At 37.8% G+C, this 12,266-nt stretch overlaps 1 protein-coding gene across 1 annotated transcript; it reads right to left on the bottom strand.

The window, feature by feature from the left end:
- Window positions 1–6,482: 6,482 nt before the first annotated feature.
- LOC145269045 (uncharacterized) lies at window positions 6,483–11,167 on the bottom strand. Its single transcript, XM_080124647.1, has 2 exons — window positions 10,529–11,167; window positions 6,483–7,256 (listed from the first exon to the last, which is right to left on the bottom strand). Exons 1-2 carry the CDS (start codon window positions 11,165–11,167, stop codon window positions 6,483–6,485), a joined length of 1,413 nt encoding a protein of 470 aa, XP_079980773.1.
- Window positions 11,168–12,266: the final 1,099 nt, after the last annotated feature.

Genomic DNA, 12,266 nt, shown 5'->3' with positions numbered 1-12,266 from the left:
TTGAGAAAACATGAACCTGAAAGGGAGTTCCAAAGTCTCGCAGTTCTGAGGAAGAAACTATTGGAGAAGAAGGCTTTCTTACATCAAGGGATCTCTACTGTGAAGGGGTGGGACTTTGTTACTTGTCAGGTTTGTCAGGGGTATTTACGTTGAGGGAGTACAAGTGCTTGCAGTATGTTATAGCATCCAGCACTAAAATTCTTGTAAAACGGGCGGAGGGATACAACATTTCATTGATGGGACAGAGGCTGAAGCTTAAATGACAGTTCAGGACCTATTAGGTTGGCGACTCTCTTTTGAACCTTGTCCAGGAGTAAGAGACTAGTAGCAGATGCACCAGCCCAAATGTGACAATGTATCTTTAGCCCTAGCTATCGGTGGTTTAGAAGGTTTCTTGTAATTATTGAAGGAAACAAGCTTAGTCTTGGCAGCATTAAATGTGACCATCCATATTTGTCCCCATTCCACTACAGATTGGAGGTCTTCCTCTAGTGTTTCTGCCATTTCCTTAAGTATGTGTTCATTTGTTTTCAATCTGCATAAATTAAAATATCATGTTTAAGCGTATTGCACGACCAGGCAATGCCAGGCGTCCAGCTAGTATATATATATTTATATATATATATATATATATATATATATATATATATATATAGTTAGTAATTTATGAAATATATATGGCGATTAAGCTACACTGAATATTCCGCGTTTCATCCACTCTAGGACTCTTCAGGCTTATGCGCGAATTCTGTGGTTGTTTATCGTTTTTATATGCTCCTCTTCTACTGAGATTTTAGTTAGCCAATCAGCTTTCTAGTATCCACCGCGCCCTTCCTATCAGCCAATGGGCATGCATTTTATCGGACAAAGGATCTGTTTTAAAACTAGGTTAGTGTTTTTTTTTTTGTTAGTTTATATATAAATATATATATATATGTGTACATACATATATGCACATATATATATATATAAATATATATATATATATGTGTGTGTAAAAAAAATAAACAAATAAATAAATTAAATAAACATGAATATACATAAACGATCACACACACATATATATACAGTGATCGTTTATGTATATTCATGTTTATTTAATTTATTTATTTGTTTATTTTCTATGGTTTTTGTTAGTTTTAAAACTATTTTGTATCGCTATCCTAGAGTAAATTTTATCTTGTGAACACAGTTATTTGCTATTTCTCTTCTACAGTTTAATAGATGTTGGGGTTCTTTAAAGTACAGGATAGCAAATTTTTCATGAAGGCATAATCTACATGGGTCGTCTAGGTCCCTACACGTGGTAGCTTGTCTTATTATTTTCCATTCGACTACCGGCGAATGTCCGCTTTCTATGAGTTCCCAGTATTTATTCGCTAGTGTTGTTCTAAACAGTGTTTTTTATTGTTGAATGTACTTTTGTGTATCGGGTTTTGAAATCTAAGGAAGTCATACCTAGGTAATATTTCTTGTTATTCGAGTTTTCTTTTGCAAATATTGTTGCCTGATAAACTACGCTTTTGGTTAGTGTAGTTTATCAGGCAACAATATTTTATAATAGGAAGGGCGCGGTGGATACTAGAAAGCTGATTGGCTAACTAAAATCTCAGTAGAAGAGGAACATATAAAAACGATAAACAACCACAGAATTCGCACATAAGCCTGAAGAGTCCTAGAGTGGATGAAACGCAGAATATTCAGTGTAGCTTAATCGCCATATATATTTTATAAATTACTAACTAGCTCTACCTACGTATTGAGCACTTTTGAAGTAAATACTTAAAGTTTACGCATAAATCTATACTTTCATATATTAATTTTATGTGAGTAAATTAAGTAGTTATATATATATATATATTTATATATATATATATACATATATTTATATAAATATATATATATATATTTATATATATACATATATTTATATATCTATATATATAAAAATGTAACTCTTGGTTCGTTCTTAATTAATAGTCTAAATAACTAAATAAATGATTGCTTCGACATTTTGGTATAATATGTTTACTGTACCCATGCGTGTTTTTATATATCTCTTTTTAATTATAACATTATACTTAATTTTTCTATAATAAATAGATGGTTTTCTTTGTACTGATAGGCCATTTTTTTATTTATGGACACTTATTTATCAGCGCTTGCCGTCACGTGACCAGTGTTTCCAATTTAGCGGTTTTCCCACTATATCTGGAGATTTCGTTTGCAATCTAGCGGGGAATTCTAGAAAATCTGGAGATATTTCGCACCCACACACCCGCAATTTTAGATTAAAAAATAAAGAAAATATGTTAAAACATAAAATAAACTCATTCAGGTAAGTAAAAAAGTAGCATTTATTACCTTTGGTAACAATTATTTATTGATTATTTGTTTTGTTTTTCACCTTTTTTTTTTTTCGGCTAACCATTCTTAAATCTCGCTATAAAATCGATTTTTCCAAGTACATTTTAGGTGGGGGGCATTCCAACCTCCGTAGTTTAGTTTAAAATACGATCTAAGCAACCCCCCTTAGTCAAAAATTCTAAAAAGCAAGAAACAACAGCAAAAAAACCCAAACTTATACCAAACACAGTAGAATTTAATTATCTTTCAACCTAAATACTTTTAACATGCTAAAACAAAGTTTTTTTTATTTTTTTATTTTTCTAATTTCCAAATATGTTGTTCAAAGTGGGTTTTACACACTGAATAAAAAAAAAAATAATAAACAAATGTCCGCTTATCGCTTAAGGAGTAAGGAGGCTTAATTTTTCAAAAGTTGTAAACAAATGACTAGGTGTATCAGAATTTTTGTATGAATTTTTGACACCCCTAACATGAAACTGCGAATAAAATATAAAAAACTCGTAATTCCTTTTTTAAAAGTGGGTTGTTTATTTTCTTTATGGAGTATACTTCCAAAATAAACTATTAGAGTTGTATAAAAAGAAACAGAAATATTATTTTTTTATTTAAAAAAAAAACAGTAATGAAATTAATTGAATTTTACAAGCTTTTCAATTTTTAAACTTTAAAAATCTATCAAAATTTTCTATTGATTCAATTTTTACGATATTTTCAGGGTCAATGTGAAATTTTATGCTCTTTCCAATAAACCGAATATAATATTTTAGACAAACGTTTTTTTTTAATTCAAGCCCCCCTCCCATTTTCAAATGTCTATTAAAAAGTAAATAATTAATTTACCCACCAAAGTTTTATATATCACAAATTGAAGATAAAAGATCAATAAATAATATATTCAAATTTAAAACAAAAAAGTAGTGTTTTTTAGAAATTTACCTGTAAAGTCCGAAGTTTAAAGCAGTTTTTTTTTAATAAAAATCATGTTGTTTGTTTGTTTTTTTTTTGTTTTTTTTGTTTTTTAAATGAAACTTTGGTCCTTGCTCCTTTAATTGAAAAAAAAATAGGGTTTGAATTATATTTTTCGAGTAGTTATAAACTTGGAAAGACAGGGGGCCGAATTAATTCACGCCTCCCATTTTGAAATGTTTATTAAAAAGTAAATAATTAATTTACTCACCAAAATGTTATATATCACAAATTGAAGATAAAAGATCAATAAATAATATATTCAAATTTAAAACAAAAAAAGTAGTGTTTTTTTAGAAATTTACCTGTAAAGTCCGAAGTTTAAAACAGTTTTTTTTTTAATAAAAATCACGTTGTTTGTTTTTTTTTTTTTTTTGTTTTTTTTAGATGAAACCTTGGTCCTTGCTCCTTTAATTGAAAAAAAAAAAAGGGTTTGAATTATATTTTTCGAGTAGTTATAAACTTGGAAAGACAGGGGGCCGAATTAATTCACGCCTCCCATTTTGAAATGTTTATTAAAAAGTAAATAATTAATTTACTCACCAAAATGTTATATATCACAAATTGAAGATAAAAGATCAATAAATAATATATTCAAATTTAAAACAAAAAAAGTAGTGTTTTTTTAGAAATTTACCTGTAAAGTCCGAAGTTTAAAACCTTTTCTTTTTTTTTTTTTTAAAAACAACCACGTGTTGTAGGGTAAGGAAACTTTGTTGTGCAGACCAAGCTTTACTCAACTTAAACCCAAGGTACAGCCTGCAATACAAAAGAACATAACGCTCCTGAGACATATTGTAAAGACAGTGACACACGAACAATGTACATATACAACAATAAATAGTGAGGTAAAGTAAGTAATGAAAGCGAGACACCCATATGTCTGCACCGATGCTGAGCTTGTTTCCCGCCAGTCTCCAAAACATTAACAAATATGAAAACGCTAGCGAAGTATGAAAATGTCACAGTAACAACAAAGTTAACCTACAAAACAAATATAACATTCTTCCCTCCTAGAAAGAAAATGATAGCACTGTAGGTATGCGCTGACACAGCAGACCCTAGACAAACTAGAACAGAATTAATAATATACACAAACACATGTACACATCACCCCCTCCTCTCAGCCAAAGACATCTATACACCTGATTTAGTCCCAGTCATAGCGTATAGGAGGTTTTGAGATATGAGTAGATTTCCTTGTTTCACATGGAGTGTCATTTTCACAGTTCAAGTGTTGTACCTCCTCAGCAGCAGTCTCCTCCTGCACTGAGGCTGTCTGATCCTCTACGTTAGGTACCACAGGTGTTAGATGAGTCTGTCCAGGTTCATTAAGGTAAGTTCCTTGAATAGTTGAGGTGTCAGGACACCGGGCTAGATCACGGACAGATACCGTAGACTCTCACCCTTCAGAGTACCTGATGGTGGCATAGGTGGGATGTAGTCAAGAAGTTCAACCTGATCCACAAGAGGGTCATTCTTGCTGCTTCTTACAAACCGTCACAGTAACACAGTACCAGGTGTCATTAACCAAGAGGGCAGAGAGTTTCCATGAGTCGAACGTCGTTGAAATGTAAAGAACCTTCATGTGGTGTGGTGTTGGTAGAGGTACATAAGAGTGATCTTAAGGAGTGCAGCACATCTGGAAGAACCAGGTCCCAGTGAATATCAGGCAAGTTACGGGACTTGAGAGCTAATTTGACAGATTTCCAAACTATGCCATTATATCGTTCCACTTGAGAGTTGCTTGTGGGGTGGTACGGGGTTGTGCGACTGGTTGCAACTCCCTTTTGCGAAAGGTAGTCTTTTAGGTCCTTAGACATGAAGGAAGTCCCTTGGTCAGAATGAATGTAGTGGCATTCCACAAAGAGTAAAGATCTGCTCCAGACATTTTATCACTGTCGAAGTGTTCATATTAGGACAAGGGGATGCGAAGGGGAAGCGTGAATACTCATCAAGCACTGTCAGCATATAAGGGTTACGTGAAGCAGTAGGTAAGGGTCCCTTGAAGTCAATGCTGAGCCGCTCCATCAGTTGTGTTGCTTTTATTAGCCTCCCTTCTGCAGGATAGTAAAACCGAGGTTTTAAGTCAGCACAGATCCTGCAGGAAGCACAAGTCCTCTTCACTTCCTCTGTGGAAAAGGGGAGAGCTTTTGTTCTCACAAAATGCAGCAGTCTGGTTACCCCTGGATGACAAAGTCCATTATGAAGATCTGTGAGGGTTGATGATGTAAAAGCTGAACAACAAAATGCTCGAGTGAGAGTATCTGGCACCACATTTTCCTTCCCTGGTCGATATCTTATAGTATAGCTGAAGGCTGCAAGCTCCAGTCTCCATTCTTGGATCTTGCTATTCTTGATCTTGGTACGTTTTCTACAGTCAAACATGAATGCCACAGAACGTTGATCAGTCACAAGGTTGAAGTGACGACGTGCTAAGAAGTGGCTCCATTTCCTTACTGCTTCAATAATAGCAGTAGCCTCCTTTTCGACTATGTGGTAATGCAGCTCACTCCCTTGTAGTGTCCTGGACATAAAAGCAACAGGTCTGCCTCCCTGGTTGAGTACTGCAAAAACAGCAACATCAGATGCATCACACTTAACCTCAAAGGGCAGGTTTTCATCCACAGAGTGAAGAGTGGCCGCCTCTAGTTCACATTTGAGTTCATTAAATGCTTGTAGTGTTTTTCCATCAAGTGGAAACTTTCTTACTTTCACCAACGGTTGTATTTTCTGCGAGAAGTTTTGAATCCATTTAGCACAGTAGGTAAACATTCCTAGTGTCCTTTTTAAAGATCCAGCATTTGATGGTGCTGGAAGCTCCTGTAAAGGACGAAGTCTCTCAGGATCTGACCTTATGACTCCCTCCCCCACACAGTACCCAAGAACATTGATGGAGTTCATAGATTTTATAGTTTTTGACTCATTAAGGGTTATGTTCCTCTGACTGACAACCTTCAAAAAGCGTTGCACATTTGGTCGTGCTCCTCTTGCTTGTGATCAGCAATAGTAATATTATCAAGGTATGGGAAGGTATCTTGCAAGTGTTCATCCTTGATTAACTTGTCCATAGCCCGCTGAAAAATGGCTACACCATTTGTGACTCCAAACGGCACCTGCAAAACTGGTATAGGCAACCATTGGCTTCAAAGGCAGTGTATTTCCTCTCGGCCTCCTTTAATGGTATCTGAAGCACTTTTCAGGTCGAAAGTAGAGAATACACTGTATTTTGCCAAGTTGTTGACCATCTCATCAATTCTTGGAAGGGGGTACGCATCCAGTTCTGTGTACTGATTAATTGTCTGTGAGTAGTCAATACACATTCGTTTCTTGTGTCTGTGTGTGGGATCCTTCACCACTACAACTTGAGCTCGCCAAGGGGACAAACTAGTCTCAATTATGTCTTCTTTGAGTAATCTGTTTACTTCTTCCCCAATAAATTCTTGGTCTTCCTTACAGAAGCGTCTTGACCTGGAAGCAATCGGCTTGCAATTAAGTGATAAATTAGGGAACAGAGAGGGCTCATCTAATGATGCTGTAGCAAGAGCACAGCATGCATTGTCTCCCTTCAGAGTCAACTCAGGCCTGGGTCCTCCATACTCAAACTTTACACTCAAATGCATCTGCTGGAAATCCTGACCAAGGATCAAGTCTGAACAAAGATCTTTCATTATTCCTAGTCGTATACCTGAATAGTATTGGTTATTAGGGTTGAGTTGAAGGTCTGCTATTACAAATCCTGGAGAACTAGTTGTCAGAGATTTCTGGGCCAAAGAGATACCCCTACTGGTTTTGTGCACTTTCAGCCCTAACTCCTGGACAACCCGCTCATCAATGTAGCTGTCCGTGCTGCAAGAATCCACGAGAGCACTCACCCTCCGACCACCAATGGTTGCCGAGGCAGCAGCCTTCGAGAGACCCTGGGGAACATTAGTGGCCAAAATATGAGAGGTGGAGCCGAAAGTTTGGCCATTAAGCCTAAGGATACCCTTGACTTTTTTTTTTTTTTTTTTTTTTTTTTTTTTTACAAAGGCATCACCACATTATCAAGGCCCAGAGGCCACTCAAGGATAAGGGTTAAAGAGTGTACAGTAGAAATTGGTCAATGTAGTAATCATTAGTAATGAAAATTTGGTAAATTTGATAACTTATATGGAACGGCTCATCAAGAACTTATTTACTTTAGACTTGAATACAACCATATTGTAGTCAGCCGGAAAGCAGGAAAACGGAAGACAATTCCACAGGCGTGCAGTTCTAATAAAAAAGCTTTGTTCATGGAATCTACGTTTAGGTTTAGGCACAGATAAAGAGTGGGGGAAATTATTGATAGTGTTTACAGCTAGACGAGTGTTTCTTGTGAAAGTTTGGCGAGGGGGGACCATAGATTGAAGCTCAGTTGAACACTTTCCATGAAAATAACGATACATCAGAGACAAACTCGTAACATCTCTTCTGTGAGATAGAGGTTGCAAGGAGGAGAAAAGGACATCTCCTACGAGGCTACGAAGTCTATTTTGAACTCTATCAAGGTAGGACAAGTCCTTTCTAGCAGCTCCTGCCCAGATGTGGCAACAGTATTCCATCCTTGGACGTACCTGGCTCTTATATAGATAGAGAATAGCATCAGCAGTGAGATATCTACTGGATCGATAGAAAGATCCCACCATTTTTCCAGCGGCCTTGGCAACAGATTTGATATGTGTTCCATTTAAGATCAGGAGTAATGGTCAAGCCCAGAAGCTTGTCAAAACTTGAGGCCTCCTGAAGCCGAGAGCCATTCATTTCAATTGATGCCAAATGTGGATTAGAATGTTGATGATGTAAAGAGAGAAGCTTGGTTTTAGATGGATTAAAAGTAACCAGCCACTCCTTTCCCCATTGTACTATGTGCTCAAGATCAGAGGAGAGAGAATTGGAGAGAACTTGGTCGTTTACTGTCTTAGATGTGGTACCATAAATGGTAGTGTCGTCAGCATAAATGTCTACAAATGATGTAAGGATATGATTTGGAAGATCATTAATGTAGATCAGGAAAAGAGTTGGGCCCAGGATGGATCCCTGAGGGACACCGGCATTAATACTGTGAGCTTCTGATTTTTGCCCCTCAACTACTACTCTTATGAACCTATCAGAAAGAAATGATTTAATAATTGAGAAGACTTTTCCAGCTATACCATAGCTAGCGATCTTATGAAGTAAACCTTTATGCCATACCCTATCAAAGGCTTTAGATATGTCAAGAGCAATTGCCCTAGAAAGATTGCCACCGTCGAGAGATTTGCTAATCCTATGCGATATAACTGTAAGGACATCTGCTGTAGATCTAGCAGAACGGAAACCATATTGAGTGTCACTAAGAAGGTTATTTTTGTTGAGATGTTTGATTACTTCTGTATTTAACACAGATTCTAGCAACTTACTCATGACGCACAGGAGACTTATTGGCCTGTACTGAGAGGGGGATGAGCGATCACCTGAATTCTTAAATACAGGGCATACTGATGAGATTTTCCAGGGAGATGGGAAACTATTCTCCTTAAGACAACGTTTAAACAATTTTGTAAGTATGGGCGCTAGTTCAGGTTGAAGTTTTTTGAGTACTATAATTGGAATACCATCAGGACCAGTTGCTTTACTCGAATCAAGGTTTTTGATTAGCTTGGCAACATCACGTACAGATATACGTATATCACATAGCGTGTTTTCTGATACAGGAGGAAATATTGGGGGTTGGCGGTCTTGGTCGCAAAGGGTAGAATTAGCTGCAAAGTTCTTGACAAAGAGTTTGGCTTTGTCTAATGCTGACGAGATTACCTCAGGTCCATTTATGAGAGTTGGGATGGAGCACACGCTTCTGTTCAGGATTCTGTTTGCTATTTGCCAAAACTGGTGGGAACCAAGCCGCTGCTCAGCTACTTTGGACTTAACAGATTGAGCATACAACTCTCTTGCGTTCCTTATTACTTTCTTACAATGGTTGCTGGCAGTCCTGAAAACGGCTTTAGTTTCCATACATCTATTACGTTTGAAGCAGTGGAAAAAGTGATTTCTGTGTGCAATGGCAGCAGCACATTCTGGAGAGAACCATGGCTGGCTGTTAGGTTTTTGCTGAAACTTTCTAGAGGGTATGAAATGGTCAATACCTACAATTAACCATTCAGTTAGGTCTAATACTATAGAGGACACATCCTTTTTAAACATGGAATGCAGAGGTAGATCAGATATAAATGTACGGAAGCTATCCCAGTCAGCCTTAGTGTATCGATATACTGTACGATGAAGAGGTACGTCTGGGGACTTATTACATTTCATTTTTATCTTAATTGATACAACAGAGTGGTCGGAAGATCCAAGAGGAGACAGAACAGAAACTGAACATAGTTCAGGGCAAGTTGTGAGAAAAAGGTCTAGTAGGCTCGCATACTGGCCGTCATTATCGGGCACACGGGTAGGTTCCTGAACAATCTGAGTGAGGTCATAGGCAATGGAGAAATCATGACAGAACCTCCCCTCATCATCAGTCTTGTTTGAGTGGGTCAACCATTCGACGTTGTGAACATTGAAGTCTCCACATACGTGAATGTTAGCTGAAGGATAAGTAGAAAGGACTTGACAATTTTCTCAGATATGCTTTGAAAGATAGTAACTCCGCTGTTGTGGGGGCGATAGAGAGTAAATATAAATGCAGTAGTGTGAGCTAAAGCAACCCGGAAGCACATATAGGGTAAGTTAGGATCTTCCCTGGAGATATCCCTCCCACATGGAAAGCTATCTTTAATATAGGCACATATTCCATGCCCATGGCGATCTTGGGGGTCAGATTTAGAAGTTAAGTTAGAGTATCCTGTAATTGCAAACTCATCTAGGGAAATAGCCTGTCCAATGCCAGTTTCACTTAAAAATAAAAGGTCTGGTTTAGTCTCCTGTAATTGGGTTTCAACCTCTGGAAGGTTAGAACGAAGACCCCTGATGTTGGAGAAGGAGACATGGTAGTAGGGGTCTACGTTGGAAGTTGGAGAACCGGGTTTAATCGTGTATTTTTTCTTGAAACTTGTCATGATGAAATTTTGGAATTTGTGGACTAGGTCGACAGATTTACTTAGAGCAGGACAGAGAGGGGAAACTAAGAGAGAAAAAGAAACGAAGAATTTTTTTTTTTTTTTGACTTGAACTCGCCCGACTTAGACACCCGGGCAAAATGCCCCTTTTTGGCACATTTGTTACAAGTAGCCTCACGTGCTGGGCAGCGATTCCGTCCATGGTAAGGACCAGCACAAAAGAAGCACTTTTTGGTATTACTACAGGTTGCAGCCACTGCTGATTTCTCAGATGCCAGCACTTCCTGAGCTCCACCCTCCTGAGTAGTAGTCGCCGAAGAACCTTCCGAGGTCCGTGAAGCAACTACAGCAGCAGTGTGAGCAGTCCATGGAGTATAGGCATCAGCATTATGCTGAGCCAGGTCTAGTGTGTAGGCTCTGTTGTAAGCAGCCTGCAGATCGAGAGTGTCACTTTCAAGGAGGCGTTGGCGTATCAGGGGTGAGGTAATGCCATTGATAAAAGCATCGCGAATTGATTCCTCACGGTACTTTTCCGCACTCACAGCCTTAAAGTTACAATCCTTGCTTAACTTATGGAGTTCTCTGAGAAACTCGTCAAGGGATTCACCCGGCTTCTGCTGTCTAGTTGCTAAGAGGTGTCTAGCAAAGATTTCATTGGGAGTTTTTACATATAATTTCTGCAGAGTAGAGATAGCAGAATCATAGTCTTCACAGTCTTCAATGTACTCAAATACATTATGGGTCACACAGTTGACCAACGTCCGGAACATATCTGGAGCCTTGTCCCCGCACTCCTCAATGAAGTTCTTGAAGGTTCTGTACCAGTGGCGCCACTCCTTTCCTGCTGACGGAGCACTGGGGTCGATGTCTAAGCGCGTGGGCTGGAGAACTTTCCTAAGTTCGAGTTGCACTCCCAAATTTAGAGTTAGTGATAGTCATAGATTTTTTATACAATTTTCCAAGAGTGAAGTCCCCAATGGTTAAACGACATGCAACCAGTTAATTGTTGTAAAGACAACTTTTAATAAAAGAAATGAAATAAAAATAACTTAAACACAGTTTCAGCACGTATAAAAGATACTTGAATTTTAAACTATATATGTATATATATATAAACTGTGTCCATCGCTTTATTGCAGATTACAAAATAATCAATATTTTAGTAAATATAAGTTATAAAAAGCTGAAAATTACGCCATCCAAGGACTGTATTAAGGTGAGATAAATCCTAAAATTTCATCAAAATTCATGTCATATTTAAAAAGTTATGTTATTTTTTTAATATTCAAGGAATTTTCACCGTCCATCGCTTTATTGCAGGTCTCATAAAATGCCAAAAAAAGGACGTTTAACAGCTACCGAGAAGCAGAGGATTATTGCAGGACTAGCAGAAGGACTCTCGATCATAAATTTAGCCACAGAACTAAAAAGGGATCCTCGAACTTTAGCTACATTCGTCAAGAACCCCAACATCAAGTCCATGAAAGATAAGGGCACAAGGAGGAACCTTTCTGATCGGGATCTTCAAAAAATTCGTAGAGAGATTGTGCGCAACCCAAACAGCACCAGTGCAACAATTTTTGCGAGGGCTGGAGTCATACCAAGGTCCAGACAAGCCCGATGCAATGTACTGAATGAAATGGCAAGGAACATCAATCCTATTCCAAAGCCTCCATTGAGCCAAACCCACAAAGAAAAACGATTGGCTTGGGCACAAAAATATATGAAAATGGATTGCCAAAATGTTCTGTTTACAGATGAGGCTCGTGCTACCCTTGATGGACTGGACGGATGGGCCAAAGTTTGGAATCCAAATGGAACTCCAACGCCTTATAGATTTCGTCGCCAACAGGGAGGTGGAGGCATAAT

The sequence above is a fragment of the Euprymna scolopes genome, chromosome 45, assembly GCF_053919585.1.
Source record: "Euprymna scolopes isolate OS-2025 chromosome 45, ASM5391958v1, whole genome shotgun sequence".
In the NCBI taxonomy this organism is placed as follows: domain Eukaryota; kingdom Metazoa; phylum Mollusca; class Cephalopoda; order Sepiida; family Sepiolidae; genus Euprymna; species Euprymna scolopes.
Note: the sequence above shows the minus strand (reverse complement) of the source record. Positions and strands in the feature narration are given on the sequence as shown.